General features: G+C 44.4%; 1 protein-coding gene and 1 pseudogene across 2 annotated transcripts; one reads left to right on the top strand and one right to left on the bottom strand.

Moving 5' to 3' along the window:
• Nucleotides 1-208: 208 nt before the first annotated feature.
• Nucleotides 209-9,492, bottom strand: LOC113258965 (interferon-induced protein with tetratricopeptide repeats 2-like). Of its 2 annotated transcripts, XM_057308755.1 has the most exons (3): nucleotides 9,401-9,457; nucleotides 7,677-7,838; nucleotides 209-3,168 (listed from the first exon to the last, which is right to left on the bottom strand). In XM_057308755.1, exon 3 carries the CDS (start codon nucleotides 2,711-2,713, stop codon nucleotides 1,646-1,648), a length of 1,068 nt encoding a protein of 355 aa, XP_057164738.1. In that variant the 5' UTR covers nucleotides 2,714-3,168; nucleotides 7,677-7,838; nucleotides 9,401-9,457; the 3' UTR covers nucleotides 209-1,645. The 2 variants fall into 2 exon arrangements, with proteins under 2 accessions (XP_057164738.1, XP_026359867.2); XM_026504082.4 differs by lacking the exon at nucleotides 7,677-7,838 and having other exon boundaries at nucleotides 9,401-9,492.
• Nucleotides 2,808-7,217, top strand: LOC113259270 (40S ribosomal protein S25-like; annotated as a pseudogene).
• Nucleotides 9,493-22,353: the final 12,861 nt, after the last annotated feature.

Here is a 22,353-nt window from a genome sequence, read left to right as displayed (position 1 = left end):
GAGAGTAGAGGACACGCTGTATGTGTTAGCGGAGGGGTGAGTGGATGGTGGGAGTAAAGATGAAGGCATGGAGGAAGACCTGGAAACCAGAGACTTGTGGATTATGTGCAGAGATCTTCAAATGTTGATGAGTGTGGCTTGAGCCCAGCGGGAACCAGTTGCAGAAAGGACACCAGTGGGGTGGTCACGGCACTCTGGAGTGACCATCTTTTCTTTTGAATTTGTTTTGTTGCATTCTTTATTTGACAATGTGATATATGCTCTGGGCATCACATTCAAAGTTAAATAATCTATACAGTTGAAATATATGTCTTCTTCCCATACAGACTCCCAGACAACCCGTTCCCTCTCTGGAGGTTACCCTAGAGGAAATATATCCTTTCCTATATATTCTATGCATAATGTGGTATTCTTTTTTTTCTTCCTCCTACCCTCCCTTCCTTCCTTTCAACAATGTTAGCACGCTGTATACACTCTTCTGCACTTTTATTTTTTTATTTTTTAATATATCTCAGAGATAGTGTAGAGCCACCTTATTATTTTTTACAACAGTTGCGTGCTGTTCTGTATATGAAAATTGAATTAATGAGTTCCCTAGTGATGAACATTTGAGTTGTTGTCAGTCCTTTGTTATTATAAACAAAGCTTCATGAGTATCTTTATACATGCCTTTGCATGCGTATCCAAATACAGGGTGGATTAATGAGTGAATTGCTGGGGTGAAGATTCACGAATGCTTAACTGCCATCCACAAATGCTCTCCATCTACACGACTTATAATCTCAATGGCGATGCATGATGGAGCCGGTTTACCCACATCCTTGCTAGTCCCCTTTTTTGAAAGGTGTTTCTTTGGTTGACCTAAGATGACCTCTCTTAATAGTGTTGGTTTGGTTTGCTCTTAATAAGAGCAGCTTTGACAATCATTTCCTGTGTTTAAGCCATTTTAATTTCCTGACCTTTGCCCATTTGTCCAAAGGAACTGTTTCAGCATTAAGGAATTCAATCCTTTACCCAGTAATGTACTGAAACAGTATTTTTAAGTCTGTCATTGATCTTTCGACTTTCTGGGGGTCCCTCTTCTATGAAACACGTTTTAATGTGGTGGAATTTCTTTACACTTTTGCCCTTTTGTGTTTTGTTTCATACTCACAACTTCCAGACCCTGTGATTTAAAAAACCCTCTCAAGAATTCCTGTAGAAATTTTGTAATTTCTATTTTTTAAATATTTCAATCTTTGGTGTGTATGGAATTCATTTGGGAGCACAAGGAGCACGGAAAGAGGACCAGGCCTCAGAGATGTTGTCTTCACTTGTGCCGTCAGCGATGTTGAGTGCCTACTGTATGCCAGGCCAAGTGCAAGGCGCTAGGGGAGAATTGGGTGGTGCAAACTGGAACTAAACCAGAGTCCCACGGTCCCAAAGCAAGTGCGTGCCATCAAAAGAGCTTTTGCTCAAAATATCTATAGGGCAGAGGAAAAGTGATTCTGCATTTCCAGATCTGGCTGAGAGAATTTTGGGAACCCAGAAAAAGAGACAGCAAAATTAAAAGCCCAGCCATGTGGCCCAGCCCATGCGAGTTGCATCTACTCTGTCTTACTGTGTTCCCATTTCCCTCCCCTTCGTGACCACCTGGCCAGGCCTCCTACCCCTGTCTCTTGCCCTCGCTCTGGCTCTTCTCTGTCTGAAGGCCCGAGGACTGGTTATGGGCTCGCTCTAGGCCCTTCTGCTCCTCTGGGTGGTGGGCCCCACCTGCGCCCTCTGTCATTTCCTCACTGCCTTTCTCAGCCCGAGGGCCAGAGGGGACAACTCCACCAGCCTCTGCGGGCGGACTGCCCCGTGGCTGCCCCTTTCTATTCAGCTCACGAATGAATCTGGAGAGTTGCCATCCCACAGCATCGGAGGCATTTTCAGAGAGTCGTTTGTGGGCAATTTTTCTTAGGTTGACGATCAGCTTTTCCTTCTCGGTCATCGTTCCATTGATGTTCAAGCCCTGCAGGCAGTGGCGGATGGCGGTGTCATCATGCAGCCGCTGGTACTCCTGGAAGTTTCTGTAGCACAGGTGGAGCTCTTGTCTCTCCGCTGGAGGCAGATCCTTCCGGAATTCTTTCTGGAAGTAATACCCCACCTCATCGTACTGGCCGGTGATGGCATAGAGGCAGGCGAGGTCTGAGCAGGCATGGGGAGGGTTCATATTCAGCTCAACAGCTCTCTTGAAGGGACCCACCATGTGTCTCGTCATCTCCTGCAGCTCTTCTTCATTCCCCTTCGTGGTGCACCTCCTTGACCTCTGTATTTGCCGGATTTTTGCTCTGTAGCAGCGTCCAATCTGCAGGTGTTGATAGACGTTGTTCGGTACCGATTCTAAAACCCTTTTTAAGTAATTCGATAACCGTGTTGAGAGTTTATTTCGGTAATATTTGGCCGCGCTGCAGAGTCCGTCCGTTGGGCACGGCGTTTTCTTCAAGGCCTCTTCGACTAGCTTATCTCCTTCGGCTTGTTTCTGGGCCTTCCGGAGAGTCAGAGCCAGGAGAGCGTGGTGGATATACTGGTTGTCAGGGCTCAGTTGGATGCCCGCCTCAGAAGGCGAACGTGCTCTCCGGTGGTGCTTTGTCACCCAGACGATAGAGTGTGATGGCCAGTCCCAGGGAGAATTCTGGACTGGTGGGTTTCTTTTGCAAAGCCTTCTCAAAGCACTCCTTAGCCTGTTCATAATACTTTTCTCCCCATTTTAGAAGTGCCCGTCCCTTTTCACAGTCCATCTCGGGACATTCGATTCTATAGGCGCTTGCAAACTTCTTGCAAAGATGTCCTACCTTGTCAAGGCGAGCCTGCGCTTCTGGACGCCTGCCCGTGTGGCAATAGACCCAGGCGTAGTTTCCCCAGGTGACCAGACTTCAAATTTTGCCTTGGCAGTCCTGTCCATGCAGGTTAAACTCTTCTGCTTGCCGTAAGCATTCCAGAGCCGCCTTGTCCTGGCCTCGGAGGTGTTTAACATAGGCGAACAGATTGTACATGATTGCTTTGAATTCTTTGTTTAGAAATTGTACCCGGTCACGCACTCTGTTCTCCAAGTCATCTAAGGATCTTTCTTCATCATACAAATTCCAGGTAAAATGGCATTTCAATTGTAATAAGTTATTTCCCAGGGAGTGTTTGATGATTTCACTGTAGGGGAAGAAAAGCAGACATTTGGGGATGTGAGTGAGCAGACAGACCAAATAAGAGGTTTAGGGCATGGCCACTTGACCACTTCTGAGAAGAAGGCCAAAACAGTGCTGGCACTCTGATCCAGAATTGTGATCGTTTCTAAGCTACCCAGTCTGTGGAATTTTGAAATAGCTCCCCGAATGGATGGAGATGATGGGATGGCCCAGAAAGAAGGGGGAGTGGAGGAAATTTATTACCCAGGGACACCGCAATTCCACTTTTGCCTCCAGGACCTCTGCAGTTTCAACAGCAATGCAAGGAAATTTCTCTGTGAAATTCGGCAAATGGTGCCATCATACTATTTAGTGAGGTTGGTTTTTTTGTTTCTTCTCTCAAGCACGGAAGCCAGGGTGTGAGCCTGGACTTGTGATCCACCCGAATATTTAGGGAAACTCAGAGGAAATGCTGGGCTTAAGACACCAAGAGATGAGAAGGGAATCGTTTGGGGCTGGGTGTGAATAGCTATCCCTGGGGGGTCCTTTCCTAGGGCTGGAGTGTGCACAGAGTGTTAGTTTATTCAGGTCGGCCCAAACAGGCTGTGGTCCATCTGATGTTGGGCCAACAAGTGTAGCCCCGTCTGTCACCATCTCTTCCTTTGCTGAGCTGGCTCTTCGGGCAGATTCACGAACTAGAACAACTCGAATACTCTGCACCCTCTACCTGGTGCCGGGATGGATGCTGTGGTCCACCACCCTTCTGACGGGCTCAGTGGTCACAAAGACAGTCGTCAGGTTCCTGACAGAGACAGAGAGACATCTGGAGCAGAAGAGAAACAGGACACAAAGAGCCCACATGCAAACACTAGTCACAAAACTCAAAGGACAAACTACGAAACAGAAATTAAAAGACTATAAGCATGACAAGAGGTATCCCGTTTAATACCTAAGTGGCTCTTCTAGTATTTGCATTTCAGAAGATACTAATAGGAGCAGGTAGCTCAAAATTTACCAACACACATATGAAAAAAAATGGTCACTAATCAAAGAAATGCAAATTAAATCAACAGTATTTCAATGCCATTTAAAACTTCGGTTACAGAAAAAGATTTTTAAAAATCACAGCTGGGCACTTCTACTTACATGTGAGGGTTTGGATATTTTGACATAGAACTTGCATACGAGGAGCTCTTGACATAAAAATTTGAATGTTAAGACTGTATAGAAAACCAGACATTCAGTCAAAGGTTGTGATGGCCTATGGTTGTGTCAACTCGGCTAGGCTGTCGTGCCCAGTTACTCAATCAAACATGAACCTAAATGTTGCTGTGAAGGTATTTTGTAGATGTGATTAAAGTCCACAATCATTTAATTTTAAGTAAGAAAGATTATTTTACGGAACCTGGGTGGGCCTGGTTTAATCAGTCGAAAGGTTCAGAGCTAGCGCTGAGGTTCCCTGATGAAGAAATACTGCCAGTGGACAGCCACTGGCGCCCATGCCCTGGAGTCCCCGTCACCTTCCCTGATGATTTGCCCTGTGGGGTTGGACTTGACTATCCAGTCCTCGTCCTCACATAGGCCAATTCCTTGCTTCAAGTCTCTTTCTGTATGTCTCCTGCTGCCTCTGCTTCTCTGGCCACACCCTGACTGCCACACAAGTTTGTGAACAAGGGATGTTCATCGCAGGATTAGTTACAACTGCTTAACACTTTAAACTAGGTGATGGTGGGAAAAGGAAATATTTAAAGGTATCATGAGGCGACCCATCGAACACGTGAGACTCTTTTAGCCCCCTCCTCAAATCCTACTAAGGTGACATGGTTTATGAAGGCTTCTAACCATAAAGGAAAGAGAACACAAAGACGGCAGAATCTTGGAACCCTGACACAGCTAGACAAGTGGGGATTGGTTTCACTAAACATGGGAACGTGGGAAAGCTAACTCTGCCAGCAGGGGGGAACCCCTGGATAATGCAGAATTTCCCAAAGCCTCAGAGGTTAGCAGCACAAGGTGCTGCAGAAATGTGTGTGTGTGTGTGTGTGTGTGTGTCGGTGTGTGTGTGTGTGTGTGTGTGTGTCAGTGTGTGTGTGTAGGGGTGAACTGAGGTCCCTGGGCTCTCCAGCAATGGAAAACCACCAGAGGCCAAACAGGAAGCTCCAGGCACGTCCTTTATTGGGGCTCATGCCAGATCACAAGGCAAACAGCACAAAGGAAAGGGTCCTCCACGCTGGCTCCCGGAATGAAGGCTAGGGGAAGATTTTAAAGAGACTGAGGTGGGAAAGGAGTGATGTCTAAGCATATAGGCGAGGGAGGGAGACAGGAAGTTGCGTGCTCAGGTGCTATGGACCCAACCTGCACCGCATGTCTCATTAGCACATTGGAGCTCCGCCCTTGGGCGTGATTTCTAGTATAAAGAGGGAGAAAGTCTGTCAAAGGTCAGCGCTGGGGTTCACCTCGCAGGAGACTGGTTTGGTTCTGTCTTCGCCAGTCTTCATGGTGGAGCCCCCGCTTTGGTAAGCCTCCTGCCCCGGTGTTCCTGCAAGGTGTGCTGCTCGGGGACTTGGTTTCAGCTGTCAGGGAACACTGGGGTTCCAGTCAAGATGGAGGGGACCGGAGTCCAGTCCCAGCTCTGTCTCAATGGGAAGGCTGATGAAAAGTTAGCTTAAGAAGAAGCTGTACCCCTAGACTCTGCCTCTGGTCCTTGCAATGCCCACCCCCCCAACGTAGCAGAGGTTGTACGTGTCTTCTGTACAGAGGATAAAACAGAGGGTCTTGGACAGTGGTTATAGGCACAGCTGGACACCTCGGGTACTATACAGCAAACAAGAGAGTTAAATAATTGTTTGCGTGTGGGATTTTGAGACCACATCTTCCCGAGTCACATGAGGCAGCCTGGCTTATTTCTTCCGGGCAAGGGTTGAGTAGCCTGTTATGGAGGAAGTCGAGGAAGTCCAGGACACCGACATCAGGGGGTCCTCATCAGAGGGAACAGTGAGGTCACCATAAAAGGAAGCCCCTCGCAGGTGCTCCAGGCTCCCCGTTGGCTTTTTAGCATTGCTCTCTCAATCATGAACGGGTGTCAGAGGACCCTAATGTTTTAGGAAAGGCCTCTCACCTGCAGGACAGTGGCCCAATGAAACGTGCTAAAAGTGTCCTGAAGGGAGCAGAATACTTAAAACAACATGAATAAGAACAAATAAAGGGCCATTGATAAATTGAGATTCGGGAGAAAACGCTGCATTCATGGAATAAAAGCAAATGCTTTGAAAAAAAAAAACCCAAACATTTAAAGAACGTGGAAGAAGTCTTAGAAATTAAAACAATTAAATTAAGTGAAAAACTCAGAAGATTAAGATTGAAAGGAAAAGTGGTAAAAAAAAAAATCTTTTAAATAGTAGAACAACCAGATAAAAAGAGGACAGGTATGATATATAACACAGGAAAATTAGAAAGACAGTCTTGGAGGGCCGACATCTGAATAATTTGAGTTCTAGAGGGGACAAGGGAAATGAAAGGAAGAAAGAACATTCTAGAAGAATGCAATAAAATTTCCCTGAACCGAAAGTTGTAAGTTTCCACATGGTAAAAATAAACTTTAGCCCCTTTGGTCGGACATCTTAGTGAGGCTGCAGGGGGAGCAGTGGCTCCCTGAGCTTTGCGATGAGCCGCCCAAGGACGAGAAGAAGAAAGATGCCGGGAAGTTGGCCAGGAAAGACAAAGATCCAGGGCACAGATGTGGGGGCAAGGCCAGAAACAAGTGGCCCAAAGGCAAAGGGAACAAGCTCAATAACCCAGTGTTGCTTGGCAAAGCGACATATGCCAGGTCTGTGCTCAAGTTCCTAACTGTAAGCGTAGACCCGCGGTCATCTCTGAGACTCAGGGCTCTCTGGCTAGGATGGCCCTTCGGGAGCTGCTTAGTCCGACTTACTAAACTGGTCTCAAAGCACAGAGCTCAAGTCACTGACGCCAGAAACACCGAGGGTGGAGGGGTCCCAGGTGCTGGTGAAGATGCTTGAACACATCCTACCGAATGCACGTTTTGGAGAATAAAACTTTATTAAATAAAACAACAGCAACAACAACAACAACCCTTTACCAAGTACTTGATGGTAAGCTTTTAGAACACTGGTGATGGACAGAATTCTACAGTTCCGGGGGGCAAAGGCTGTATAGACACAACAAGAGTCCAAATGCTGTTGAACATGTCGAGAACGCCGTGAAAAGCTGGAAGACAATGGAGAAATGCCTTCCAAAAACTGTAGGAAAATAATTTTAAATTTAGAATTCTAAGCATAGCCACATAATCATTTAAATGTGAGGAAGCATGAAGACCCTTTCACACACGTAAGTAACAAATTTACGTGTCAGACACTTGCTCAGGAAGCTGAGAGGAAAGGCCCCCCTCAAAATTAGAAGTAAACCCAGGTAGTAAATAAAGAAATGGGATTTAGGAATCACAGGACGAGGTGCAAGAGAAGGTCTTACATAAGATACGGGAGAGAAGGAAATCCTCCATTCTTCCCCACCCACCTGGAGAGCAGCCAGTGTGGACAGGAGTAGGTCAAAGGTCCTGTGAGTGATCGCCACGGAGATGTGACAATGGCAGCTCGCCTCAGGTTTTAAAATAGGGAAAGGAAGTTTGTTCCATTAGAATAGAGGTCAGGGCTGAGATGGTGGTAAGTACTTAGAAACCTGAGAAAAAGAAACAAAGAACAAAACCACTTTTGTTTGTTTGTTTCCTTTAACTTCAGAAAAAATGAAACAAAATAGGGGAAAAGAAAGGTCATGGTTGAACAAGACAGGGCTCAGCTGTGAATAGGGTTTGTGTGGTTGTAATAATCCAAATACTGAATATTGATCCAACCAAAGTCACAAAGAGATGTTGGGAGGAGAGGGTGTAGGAGAGGAGGGGTGTGTGTGTGTGTGTGTGTGTGTGTGTTGGGGAGGGGGTTCAATGGTGGAAAACAAATCGATAATGGCTAAAATTTAAAAATAAAGAACTTCCAATATAAGCATATTATTTAAGTATATGGCTATAAATAGCACAATAGTCACTAAAAGAATGACTGGTTCCTCTGGGTAATGGGAAATATGGTGGGGGGTGGGGGCTGCTGTTTCTCGGACCTTGTAGATCATGTTGACTATTTAAATGGTATGAATGCATAAATTTGATTATAAAGTAAGGAATCGGGAAGGAAGGAGGGAAGGAAGGAGGAATGGAAAGGGGGAAGGAGGGAAGGAGGAAAGAACAAAGGGAAAGAAGGAAGGAAGAAGTCATAATACATCCATATTTTGCAGCATTATCGAAGCCCTTGATACTCATGATATCGAAAAATTTTACTGATAACAAAATATAATGTTAAGTAAAAAGATAAGATGAAACTGTATGGAATCTATACCCTTAACTTTGAAAAGATTTCCCCCAAAATCTATTTAATAAAATATCTATATCTACATCTATGTCAAATGTTGAAATAGTTTATTTCTGGTTGGTTATATAAGAGACGATTGAATTTTCCCACTTAGACTAGCTGGCATTTTCCCCAAGTTCTTTAGTGTGCTCATAGTATCTTTATCCTGAAAAAAGTCCTTCATGATTCTATTTTTTGTTTGTTTGTTTTTCAAAGATCACTGAGGATTAAAAACAAAACAGAAAAGGAAAGTGTGGGTACCGGGACTGATGGAGCCCAATTTCTCTGCAGGCTCTGGGGAACCTCAGAGATGTGAATTCTGGTTTAGTGCTCGACTGCGTTTCTTTGGAAAAGAATTAGTTAAATCCAGTCCATCCTTTATTAGGGCATCCAGTGCTGAGCTTATAAAGAGTACGATGCCCTTAAAAATTATAATTAAATAACCCCAAGCTCCTGACTTTTCCTTTCAAATGAAAAACAGAAAAACAAAAGCTTGTAAGAATATTTCTGCCGGGTTGGCATCCTTAACTGATGAAAATTTGCCTGCAACAGAATGAAATAAATTTGCCCTTCCCCCCACGTCTCCTGTTCCTTTTCTTCCCTGCTCCAGCCTCTGGCCACTTCCTGGCTAGGATTTCTAAAAGTTTCCACTGGGGACAGCCTGTGTGCATCTGAAAAGTGCTGCAAAATTTAAAATGCCTGCAACAATTATGATCTAGACTTAAGGTATATTAAATACTTAAGCCGATGCTGAAATCTGGCACTTAAGAAAAATTTGTATTGAGATTTTTCAAAGACACTAGACACAATTTCAAGAGATCAATGCAAGAAAAAACCGTTTACCTCATGGTCGTAGGCTGAGTGCTGCCCAGCGGTCCTGCAGTGTTCTGGCAAACGCTGACTTGCTGCTCAGAAATCTTCCTGAGCTGGAAACCGCCTCGGGCCCCTGGCCAACCTAGTAGTCTTCAAGCCCACGTGATCAATTAAGTAAACCTTCCCATATTCATACATCATGCATCTTTTTTTTTAATTTTAAAAATTTAAATTTAGTAGGATTTATTAGTAACACAATTTATTAGTAACACAATTACACAGAATAAAGTTCAGGAATTCACCAATGATGGTCACCAAGATGTGCTTCTTTGTGGCTTTTTAAACAGTATTTCTCATGATTCAAATTTATTCAGAGTATAGGTGAATCTCATACATAGCTTCACAATATGGATGTTACAGGTCTTCCATCAGTAAAATTAATGAAAACATATCTTTCATGAAAGGCACAGGAAGAATCTAAACTAACACATTTAAGAAAGTGTGATAACTTTGAATTTCTTTACAAAGAAGAAAAACGAATCCCCAAAATAGAACAGGTGAAAATGTAGTATGTGTAGTCCACATACACATACACGTCAAGAAATATACTTCAACAAAATGATAGCACTTCATAGAGCAGAGCACTTCAGCACCTCACCAGACTCTCCTGCGCCACCTGCTGGGCACTAAGGAACCAGATTGGGACACAACTTCTGAGCACCAAGGTAACATCCACAGCAGGTGCTGTGGACGAATCTCCAAGGACGAGAACCACAGCACTGCTGACGAGGGGTGCCTTCGTCTGTACTTGCACGTGTGAGTGGAAATGTCTCCTGGCAAGTGCAACTGACTTTCAGCTATGCTGGTCTCCTGCTGGGGGAAAAGGAGACCTGACCAAGGAGAGCTTTGCTCTTTCTGATTGGGAACTCAGCTGGGACAAAATGTTTTGGAGGAAGCATACGTGAAGATGTTCAAGGTGGAGGAAAATTTACTGGAGGGAGGACCCGACATGTAGCAGTCAGAGAACTAGAAATCCAAGTGACCACTGCACCCGTGTGCCTTGAGGAAACCGTGGCCGCGGTCAGACCACTAGCTGATACTGATGGCGAAACTTTGCTCAGGGCTTCAAAGGACTCAGGTGATTTACTCCATTTGACCCCCTTGGGAGAGATGGCCATTTATCAGAGGAGTAAGAGAAGACTCAGCCTGCTTATGGAACATGCCCAGGGAGGCAAGTCTGGGTCTGCTGACTCAAGGACCCCACTTGTTTAATTGTGGAGCATATGGGCACGGTGTCTCTTGATCTAAAGAGAACTACATAGTTCATTGATACACTGCTGGCAGGAATGTGAGTTGGTGCAGCCATTATGGAAAACAGTATGAATCTTCCTCAAAAAATTAAAAATCGGGGGCGCCTGGGTGGCTTATCTATCTATCTATCTATCATCTATCTATCTATCTGATTATCTATCTATCATCTATCTACTCATCTCTCTTTCTCTGTCAGTCTGTCTGAGAATCTTTTGCTCAGACTCAAGATAATTCTTCTAGTCGGTTACTGGCCATCTTCATCTGGGATAATCATAAGTTAGGAGCTAGTGAACTACAGCCTGTGGGCCAAATCCATTCCTCTGCCTATTTTTGTATAGCCCTCAAGTTAAGAATGCTTTTAAAAAATTCTTTTAGGTGCGCCTGGGTGGCTCAGTTGTTAAGCATCTGTCTTCAGCTCAGGTCATGATCCCAGGGTCCTGGGATCGAACCCTACCTTGGGCTCCCTGCTCAGCAGGAAGCCTGGTTCTCCCTCTCCCACTCCCCCTGCTTGTGTTCCCTCTCTCGCTGTGTCTCTCTCTGTCAAATAAATAAATACAATCTTTTAAAAAATGTTTTAGAGTTGTAAACACACACACACACACACACACATACACACACACACTCAGAAAAACGTGACAGAGACCACCGTATGTGGCCTGCAAAGGCTAGAATATCTACTCTCTGGCCCCCTGCAGAGAAAAAGTTGCTGACCCCTATCATAAGTGAATTTAGTAAGTCTAAAATGGAATTTATCTTTCTCTACAAAACTCCTCTTCTTCTAGTCCCTATAGTCATGAAAGGCCCCATAATTTACCCCATTATGCTGCCTCATGGATTAGTAAAGACCTGGGGGAATGTTTTATATTTACTGCCTGCCATGTCCAGATTTGCGCAGGGGAGAGTTGCCACCATTAGAACATGCCTTTCTCAATGGGATGCCTTCTTCTGTCTTCTCCATCCTCATCAGGGAGCCCCAAGGCAGCTGGCGCTCCTGGTACGTCGGGCACGGCCTTGTCTTCAGAGTTCACTTCATGTGGCTTAAAGCTGCTATTTTGGAGATGTACCAACTGTTTCCTTGTAGGAGTTCACTCCTTTCTTAATTCTCTCTGGAAGTAGCCTCTTGCTTTTCCACACTCCTCTGTCTCCATGTACGTGTGAGCCAGATGGCGGCAGGCAGCAGATAGTCCCACTGGACTCAGTAGCTGCCTTTAGAGAATTTAAACCACTGTGGAAAACAACAGGGAGTTTCCTTAAAAAGATAAAAATAAAACTACCATGTGATCCAACAATTCCACTTCCAGGTATATATCTGAAGGAAAGGAAGCTACTACGTTGAAGAGAGATCTACACCCATCGTTCACTGAAGCATTATCGACGGTAGCCAAGATATGGAAGCAACCTAAGAGTCCATCAATGGATGAATAAGAAAAAAAATGTGGTGTATATAGATGTGTATGTATGTGATGGAATATTATTCAGCCACGAAAAAGGAAATGTTACCATTTGTGGCAACATGGATGGGCCTTGAGGGCATTATGCTAAGCGAACTAAGAGAAAGACATACTGTATGACCTCACTTAGACGTGAACTCTAAAAATACCCCAAACTCATAGAATAAGAGATCAAATTTGTGGTTGGCAGAGAGGCAGGGGTCTTGGGGAGTTGGGTGAAGGCGGTCATATGTACGAGCTTCTGGTTATAAGATAAATGCACACTGGGGATGTAATGTACCACATGACCACAGTCACCAACGCAGTCTGGTACCTTTGAAAGTTGCTAAGAGAGTAGATCCTTAAAGTTCTCATCACAAGGGAAAAAATTTTTTTTTGTAACAAAAACTTTTGTGGGGTGATGGATGTTAACTAAACGTTGTGATAACCATTTCACAAGATATAGGAGTGTCAAGTCATTACGCTATATCCCTTAGACAGTGTTGTCAATTATATCTCAATAAAAATGGAAGAAAGAAATAACAATAAAGGTACCTTATTGAAAAAAAATTGATAGCACATCTTAGAGCCTGTACAACTTATTCATTCCCATATGCTTTTGCATTTTGAATGTGTTTGGCTTTTTCCCCAGCGTAGTTTCAGATCTGGAGAACCAGGTAGGCTGTTTTTGGTCAGAATCCATAAATCTTTTATAAGTAATTCAGAGCTTTTTCCAGATTTCCTGTTCTGTGTCAAGCTTTGCCCACACTATAACGTATGGAGTTTGCATCAAGGCCTCTATTAATGACCTTTCTACTTCTTCTTCATGCTTCTTCTGAAGTTTCAAGGCCAAATAATTTAAGGCATTGTTGGTTAAGATTCAGCTCAAAGACCTTTCTCAGGAAATGGAGGGATTTCTCTGTTGGTTGCCTCTACCATTCCTTGTGGTTTGGCTAGAATTTCTGGTCTCCAACTTGGGGTCATGGCAGGACCTTGGTTTTTTCCCAGTGCATTTGGAAATCTGAAATCCTTCCTGAAGATGGGAGCCTCCTTCATGCTCATTCTGCCCTGGATTCCAGCACCTGCCACTCAGAGAGAAAGTTAATCCCGGTTGCTTTTCCAGAACTGTCCTTCAACCTCATGGCTGCCCGGAGCCTCCCTGTACCCCACATCCATCCTCTTCTAAGGAATAGTCCCTTTTGATTATTCACTGGAGATTAAACTCTCGCTGAGCTAAGCAGAAGGGAGGAAAGTGGGGTATGTCACAGAAAGGAGAATGTGGGTTTCTGTTCATCCCTAAAACCTGGGGTCTCAGATGATCAGATCACACCAAACAGAATCTTGTGACCGGTGAGCTTTGAACAAGTCTCACCTCCCTTTTTTCTTAAACTGTTCTGCTTCTAGTAATGCAGCCGAAAGTGGCAGCTATTTTTCTGGGGCATATCATCTTGGTACCAAGTGATCTTTCACACAAGCCACGTTCTTAAGTGTATTTTATATGAGCTTCTGTAAAGCATTTGTTGACAAAAATCTCTCTCATTCGGTTTCCATTATGTATTCTTTTAGAATATATTTTATTTTTTATAATATACTTTTAATTTATTTAGAGCATATTTGTATATTCTCTTAAATGATATTATATATGAAATTTAAAGTTAGGATTATTTTATATTATAGAACATAAATATGTATGTGTAAATACACTATTATTATAGCAATATTTAAATATAGCATAAACATAAGGCAATAAAACTATATCAATATATTGCACAGTATTTATATTATTATCATAGTATATTTGCTATATAATGTGTAAAAATAATATATTCTATCGCATAATATATCATGTTCTATTATATATCTATATAATTTGTGTATGTGTAGCAGTAATATATATTCTATGTGCTTCTATTATTACTTTTTTTTAACCTAAACTTGACTTTATATTTTTCACAATTCGATTATATTTTGTGAGACTTCTTGCTTTTTCAAAGCACAAAAGCCTATTTGGAGCCTGTCTTCATAATTGTATTTTTTGGGCTTAATATTCCAAACTAACATAATTGTCTAGTCCTCTAGCTCTGAAGTAAAATAGGGCAACACTCTAGCTGTGTGTCCTTGGGAGAGTTACTCAATTTGTCTCTGCCTCGGATTTTTGTCATATTCATTTTTATCAGGATTAAATGAAATAAACCAAGGATGGCACGCTGTTAAGTGTGAATTACATTTTATTACTGATGTCCATTCTGTGGGCCTCCCCCCCACCTGTCTGATACAGGGCAGCGGAGAGAAATTGATCCCTTACGTCTTGGACACAGTGACAAATCCTGGGTCAGTCCAGCGTGGCCTCTCTTGCCTGTCAGAAGTTTTATATAAGGAGAGCACAAGTCTCGTCCCCTCTTCTTTCTCTTCCAGCCTAGATAGGACAGCGTGGAAACTGAGAAAATAAAACCAGCCTCGTTATACTGCCCGGGAAAGAAACTCCGGAAATTACCTTGGTAAGAATCACTCTTTCTCCTGCTGTCACCCTCTTGCTGGTCTCCCTGCGACTCTTGGTCCTGAGTCAAGAGATTCACGCAAAGACTTATTCCGAGTGAGGAGAGGGGGACTGAAGGAAAGAGGCAGGATTGGATGACAGGTCCTTGAAACGTCAGTGTGCTATGTCCTGCCCCCACGTGTGTGCAGCACTCTGTTGAAGTGAGCTTTGTAACTCAGCTGAGACTGGAACCCTTAAAAACAAAACAAAGCAACAAGTTGGGGGGGGGGGGAGCATGCTCCCATGCGGAGAGTGGGAAGGGGCTGTTGTTTGTGTAAAAACAACCATAGGGTAAAAGAGGTTCAACCTTCCTCTGGATGAAAGAAGGCACCGCTGCTCCCACCCCAGTCCCAGCCCTAAATCCGATCACGGGCAGCAGAGCGTGTTCTGAATGATTTCCGCCATTTACAAATAATCACCAGTAATTGATCAACAATGGTTCCCTCTGTTGTGTCTGTACTTTTCTCAACAGCTGAGGGTAAATTCAGGAAAACTGAACTCGGAATACATATTCTGTCTGTCCGTCCGTCCATCCATCCATCCATCCATCCATTTCTATTCATTCACTAACTCAGTCGATATTTATGGAATTGCAACCATGTGTGGAAGACTGTTCTATCCTTCTAATATTTGAATATAATACAAATCAAAGCAAAGACAGCTAACAATTATTGATCCTTAGCCATGTGCTAGGAATTATTTTAGTTGTTCTGCATATACCATTGTGTTTTCTCTCTGAAACAGCTTTGTCATGTATACTGTGATTATCCCCTTTGTAGAGATCAGGAAAGGGACTGAAAGGGATTAGATACTTCGCACAAGACCGCATACTAGCAAGTGGTGGAGCTTTGCTTCAGCCCTGGTGGTCTGGCTCTGGAACCAGAAGGAGGGGGAGAGGAGGTGAGTGAGGACCTATGGAATAAAATTTAAGGAGGCACTTGCTCTCAGGGGGTATAAAGGCTGCCCCTGCACTTGCATGACCTTGAGTGTGTTTCCTTAAATGATGTGCCCTAGGAGCCCCACTCCCCTCCTCCTGCCTTGTCTGAGCCCATCCAGCACCTCCGTTGTCAAAAACTGCCCTTTACAGATTAACATTCTCTCCACACTTACGCTCTGGGGTAGAAAGGTCACACTCTGACCTGAGCTGGCAGTGCCGTCCGTCCCACAAACCCTCTAGTCCGGCGTTGAAGATGATATAGAAACAAACGAAATCATAACAGAACCTTCGGACCTTGCAGTTAGAGTTTATTTTTAATTTTTTATTTAAATTCAATTTAATGAACATATACTGTATTATTAGTTAGTGATTCATTAGTTGCATATAACACCCAGTGCTCCTCACATCACGTGCCCTCCTTAATGCCCATCATCCAGGTACCCTATGCCCCCCCCACCTCCCTTTCAGCGACCCTCAGTTTGTTCCCTAGAGTTTAGAGTCTCTTATGGTTTGTCTCCCTCCTTGTTTTCATCTTATTTTACATTTCCTTCCCTTCCCTTATGTTCACCTGGGGAAACGCATGAGTGAAATCATAAGGTATCTGTCTTTCTCTGACTGACTTATTTTGCTTAGCATGATACCCTCTAGTTCCATTTGTCTTTCTAACACACAGAAAGCAGAATACCAGTGTACTTTAAAAAATCCATTCATTTTGGGACTCCTGGGTGGCTCAGTGTGTTAAGCATCTGCCCCCGGCTCAGGTCATGATCTCAGGGTCCTGGGAACCAGCTGCTTCAGGCTCCCTGCTCAGTGGGGAGCCTGCTTCTCCCTCTCCCTCTGCCTGCCACTCCCCACCACTCATACTCTCTCTCAAATAAATAAAAATAAAACCTAAAGAAAAAAAATCCATTCATTTCAAGCTTAGTCTGTCCTGACCACGCATAAAATTTCAAAGATTTCCCTTCACAAGCCTTCTACAACTTTCTTTTGCATAAAAGATTTTGTCCCAAGCTATTTCTTTCCAAACAACCAGTCTCATTTAGGATAAAATTACTTTCTTTTACCTTCAACAAAAATGTATTCCCATTCCATATGCCTTTCTTACACCTACAGAGTTGCTTCCCTAATTCCCATCAGTCTTAATTACATTTAGCAGAATTTTAACTCTTAGAAACCCTAGTCTCCAGTGAAAACTAAGTAGTAACCAGTTGTGAATTGTCACACCAGAATTCTTTAGATGGCAGATTTATGAATCAGCTAAGCACAAAGCATGTTTTCCCACAGACCCAAATATCCTTAGTTTCTTTGCAATAAGTCAAAAGCATAAATCTACATCTAATAATCATTGCTTTAGCACTTTATCATATTTGGAAAAGACTAGATAACCAATGAATTCAATCCAATCTATCATCCAAGCAAAACTTTAAAGGTTCAGGTTACCAAAGACTTTGAGAGCTATCTTAACAATTACCCATGAAAACTTTGGGACGGACAAAATTAACCATCATCTTAAGTCATCTTTTTTGCTGACAAATTGCAGCAGAGATCACACGCGCTTATTCGACCTTTAGCAAACCTTGGTAGAATAAAAGTTTCATGTTCAGTGCTGGTAACTCTAAAGACATGTCCATTTTAATTAAACCAACAAACTTAAATTAATTTCGATACCGAATTATGTTCCACCTGGGTCCACTTATAAGTCAAACAATTTGTTCCGCATTGTCAATTCTTACCTGGGACACTGGCGGGGAAATCTAAAGTGGGGGGTGTATGCAGGCTGCACCCAGGTTGGTGCAGAAACGGGAGAAGGAGGAGGGGAGGCAAAAGAGGCAGAGTGCTGCTGCCAGAAGGTGGAGAAAGAGGGTTCCTCGTTCTAAACCTCATAGGCTCAGACTGATGAACAGGGGCCATGTTTTTTCCTGCCAATGCGGAAAGTGCGGTCTGTACCCAGCCAGAGAAGACAGGGAACTTCCCTGAAACAAAGGGAGTTTCAGCAGCTGCTTGGGAACATTCCTTAAAGTCCCCGTCCCGAGGGAGATGAAACATAGTTGGCTCCAGTTACAGCCATTAACCCAGGAAAAGAGGGAGAAGCCCCCACATCTATTAGGAGGAGGAACGGAGAGAGAGAGTCACAGTCCCCTTAGGGATGGCCTGTGTTTCCTCCAGCAATCTGGATTCTAGGAGGAGGAGGCCTATTTAGATAAGTATCACCCTATATGTCAGAAGGTAGTTTACTAGCCTGGTTACTGACCAAACACGTTTGGCAAGAGGTCCTTGGCTCCGGGTCCTGGTCTAGAGCCCCGAAGGCCTGGACCTCGGGTACCTTCACCATTTGCCCTGTTTCATGCGGGAGCGATCTAACGGGTAGACCCTAATGCGGCCATGCAGTGTTACAGGGGCTCAGTCCTTTCCCAAGTTTTGCGATCTGAATTGTCTCCAGTGGGTTCCAAGAGGCCAAAAGGCATTCCAAGAGCATGTCCTTGGGAACTGAAGAGAAAGTCCCTTACCCAAATCCCCCCCACTCCCAGGTGGGTCCCACGCAGAATATGTCACAGGTTCCAGGTGTCAAAAGCCACCAGAGGCATCCCTCAAATGAGAAATCGCTACTGACCACCATTGTGCCTCAGCATAAAAGCCCCAGGGATGGATGCTAGTGTCCCCCTGCTTCCCCACTGCATCCTAAGGCTACAGATATGGGTGCCTGGCGTATGGCCCGAAATACCGAGCCGTGCTGTCCCATGCCCAGAAGGCTGCGTTATTGCCCTGCTGTGAAGGTTGTGCTGCAAAGAACCCGCTGTTTTTAACCCAAGGAAAACACTAGAAAAGTTTTTATAAGGGGAAATTACCCAATTTTGTAGCTTAAGTGGTTAGTAGAGGATATTGACAGAAAACAGTGAAGATTGAAATCCATCATGGTCTAAGTGACATTCTACCACATGTAGTCCTTACAGCCAACTTCCCTAGGAAACTGTCCCCGGTTGGGTTTTAATTCCTTCGGGTACTGGTTTCGGCTGGCTCCCAATGGAGGTCGTATGGTCAGAAGCAGCTAGACCGGAGATGTGAAGGGGATCGCATTAGATCAATCAGGAGGAAACCTCACAGGGGAGTCTTAAGATTGGCAGCTGTCCTGTGACTTAGGTGGCCGTCCCGTGCCCAACAGACAACTTCATAGAAGGACAGGAATAAAGAGAGGGCATCAAGTTTCTGGATGTTATTACCATTCCAGCCAGGGTACTAACTGCCAGCCAAACATATACATCATGTAATATATAATATAATATCATATATATATGTGGGAAGAAAAGTCAAAAGAAAAAAAATTAAATTTCCTTACTGCCTACAGCCCACTGACAAGTCCTTGAAACAGGCAGAGTGACCTTCCTCTAGGGACTCAGCTGCCTCCATGTTGACACTTTGCTGAGGGTCATAACGTCCCGTGATGGAAACCGAAACTACACCCCAGGCAATAACGACTGCCCAGAGGAAGCTTCCCGTGGCCCAGAGCACCCCGCCCCATGTGAGCTCAAACCCGGACTCACGCCTGCACCGATGGACCGTGGGGTGACCCACAGGCACCTCTCCCTCATTACAACACAAAATCTCCCCCCAGGGAGGAGCCCGAGCCTATTTACAGAACATGCAAGTGTGCACATGCCTTAGGGCACCTGCTCAGCCTCATCCCTGCCCCTACATCCGAGGACCAGGCTCCTTCGTCCGAGTACTCATCCCAACCTTAAATACAAGGAACGCACCGCCCTTGCCCGGGGGCCCAGCTTTGGAGGTTATTCCCCGAGATTTCCTTAATTTGCTAAATAAAGTTTCCTTTGTGCGACAAACTGGCTGCTGTAGTTTCTATCCGACTCACCAGGCAGCGAGCTCACGTTAGTTGGGTTACACTTGTTTTGACTTAGATATGAAATTAACATCTCTTCACAAAAACATCCCTTCCCACAATACATCAAATGCCCCGTTGTCATCCAGCTTCCCCTCACCTCTTGAATCTCTTTTGTCAGAGGACACCCAGTCCCCACACCCCATCTCTCTCCTTCCTCTACCCAGGGACAAGATGTTCTCCCAAAACATCTGTATTTCTGTGTCTCTATTTCTCCAAAAAAAAAAAAAGAGAGAGAGAGAGAGAGAGAGAGAGAAAATAAAATGAATATGAAAAAAGCCCCTCCCCCAAAGAGGAATTCTGATGCCAATGCTCTTATTTAATTAAAAAAAGACAGTTCAACTAATCCCACACTAAAATGCTAAAGGAATCTCAGGGTTCTGAGATTGTGGGTAGTTTTTGTTTTTTTAAATTTTTGGGTTTCAGTATTTTATCAGCTTTCAGTATATTCTTTTTCAAATAAGAAACACAAAAGAAAAATGGTCGTTTTTTTTGTCCAAAGCACTCACTTCTGAAGAGGGTGTAGAAAGGCCTCTGTGGGGGAGGCAGGTAGACCCATCACTGCAGACCAGCTTCTGAGGGGCTGGTCACTAGGCCAAGCAAGCCCCCTAATGGGAAAGCCTGTGATCTCCCTCCACTCCTCTAGGGTCTGTGAAAATTGCCTTTGTAGAAAAAGCTCCTTGACATGGGTCTTGTCAATAACTTTTTGGGTTTGAGACCCAAAACACGAGCAATGAAAGCAAAAAACAGCAAGTGGGGATACATCAAACCAAGAAGCTTTTACACAGCAAAAAAACCAGTCAACGAGAGGCAACCTATGGAAGGGGAGAAAATATTTGCAAACCATACATCTGAACAGGGGTTAATATCCAAAATATATAAAGAACTCATACAACTTAATAGCAACAAATTTTAAAAAATTGCTAAAAATGGGCAAGGGACTTGAATAGACGTTGTTCAACATCACTCACCACTAAGGAAATACAAATCAAAACCACAATGAGCTCTTACTTGACACCTGTTAAAATTGCTGTTGTAGAGGAAGAAAGGAGAGAATAGATGCTGGTGAGGACGTGCAGGAAAGGGAACGCTGGTGCGCTGTTGCTGAGAATGTACACTGGTACAACCACTATGGAAAACAGTATGGGGCTCCTCAAAACACGACAAAGAGAACTGCTTGGGGTGCCTGGCTGGCTCAGTCGTTAGAGCGTGCGACTCTTGATCTCGGGGTCGTGAGTTCGAGCCCCACGTTGGCGGTAGAGATTACTTAAAATCACACAAACAAACTGCCCTATGATCGAGCAATCCCACTTGTGAGTGTGTATCTGAAGGAGGTGAACGTACTGTTTCAAAGCGGTGTCTGTACCCTCATGTTCTTTGCAACATTACTCACAACAGTCAAGGCATGGAAACAACCTAAGTGTCCGCTTGATGGATGAGTGGATAAACAAAATGTGAATATATATATAAAGTGATATTCCTTAGCCATAAGAAAGAAGGAAATTCTGTGATTTGTGATGCCATGGATGGACCTTAAGGGCATTGTGCTAAGTGAAATACGCTAGAGAAAGACAAATACTGTCTGACCTCGCTTTTATGTGAAATCTATAAACATCCAACGTAGAACCAAAGAGCCAGGGGCTAAGGGGTGTGGGAAATGGGGAGATGCGGTCAGAGAGCACAGACTTTCAGTTATGGGATAAATAAGCCCCAGGGGTCGACTGTATAGCATGTGGCTATAGCTAATACTGGATCACATCCCTGAAATTTTCTATGAGAGTAGAACTTTAATGTCCTCACCACCACAACAGTAAAATGGTGATTATGTGAGGGGAAGGATGTGTTAACTAACCTTATTGTAGTAACTGTTTCCCAAATATGTACGTCTATCAAGTCATCACACCGCGCTCCTTAAACTTCTACAACGTTCTGTGTCAATTATGTCTCAGGGGAGCTGGAAAGAAAGTACGTTGCCCTTGCGAAGGTCGCCAGGAGGGGACCCCTCGCTCCTCCTACCCTGCTTGCCCTGCTCCCAGGAAAAGGGGAGGGCGGGTGCAGGAGCAGGACAGCCACGAGGGGGAGCCCAGTTCCTAACAGTCTGCTTTGACCCAGTGGACTCATTAACTTCTTGGGTTGTAATGAGTGTGTGGCCAACTAATCCAGTGTGTCTGCCGGGCGCGCCGTAAACCCGTGAACAAAGGGCTGCAGAGCTTTTGCAGGGAAGAAGGCTAGGCTATGTATTGGCATGGCGTCACCTGGGAGAATGGGGGGGCTGATGTGCAAAGCCCAAATCCCTCCAATGGCTGACAAGGGACGGTTTTTAAAGGCAACAGTGAGAGGTAGGCTCAGGCAGGCCTGGCATTGAACAATGAGTTAATAACATATCAGGTATTACAGTAAATCATCCCGTGATTCCTGTCCGTAGTCATTTATTCCCTGGAAGTATTTTAAGTAATTTCAGTGTTACATTAAGGATTGTCTATTTTTAAAAAATATTTTTTAAAGATCTTATTTATTTGAGAGAGAGAGAGAGCAGGGGTGGGGGCGGCAGAGGGAAAGGGAGAGGCAGACACGCCCCCCCCAGCAGGGAGCCCGAGGCAGGGGCTCAATCCCAGGCTTGTTTTAAAAGGCCAGTGGAGAGGAGTTAAGATGGCGGAGGAGTAGGGGACCCCTTTTACAGCCGGTCCCCTGAGTCGAGCTGGATAGGTACCAGACCAGCCTGAACACCCATGGACTCAGCCTGAGACGCAGGAAGATACATCTGGATCTCTACAAATGAACGTCTCCAGAGCTGAGTATTGAGGTACAAAGCGGGGAGCCGTGAAACCACGCACAGATATCGGAAGATAAACGGAAGGGGGAGGGAGCTGCCCCGTT

This window comes from Ursus arctos, unplaced genomic scaffold, assembly GCF_023065955.2.
Source record: "Ursus arctos isolate Adak ecotype North America unplaced genomic scaffold, UrsArc2.0 scaffold_7, whole genome shotgun sequence".
In the NCBI taxonomy this organism is placed as follows: domain Eukaryota; kingdom Metazoa; phylum Chordata; class Mammalia; order Carnivora; family Ursidae; genus Ursus; species Ursus arctos.
The sequence above is the reverse complement of the archived record's forward strand: the minus strand, read 5'-3'. Positions and strand labels throughout refer to the sequence as shown.

Coding starts and splice junctions, on each gene's coding strand:
- LOC113258965 (XM_026504082.4), bottom strand. CDS start 2,713: ATGAACAGGCTAAGGAGTGCTTTGAGAAGGCTTTGCAAAAGAAACCCA.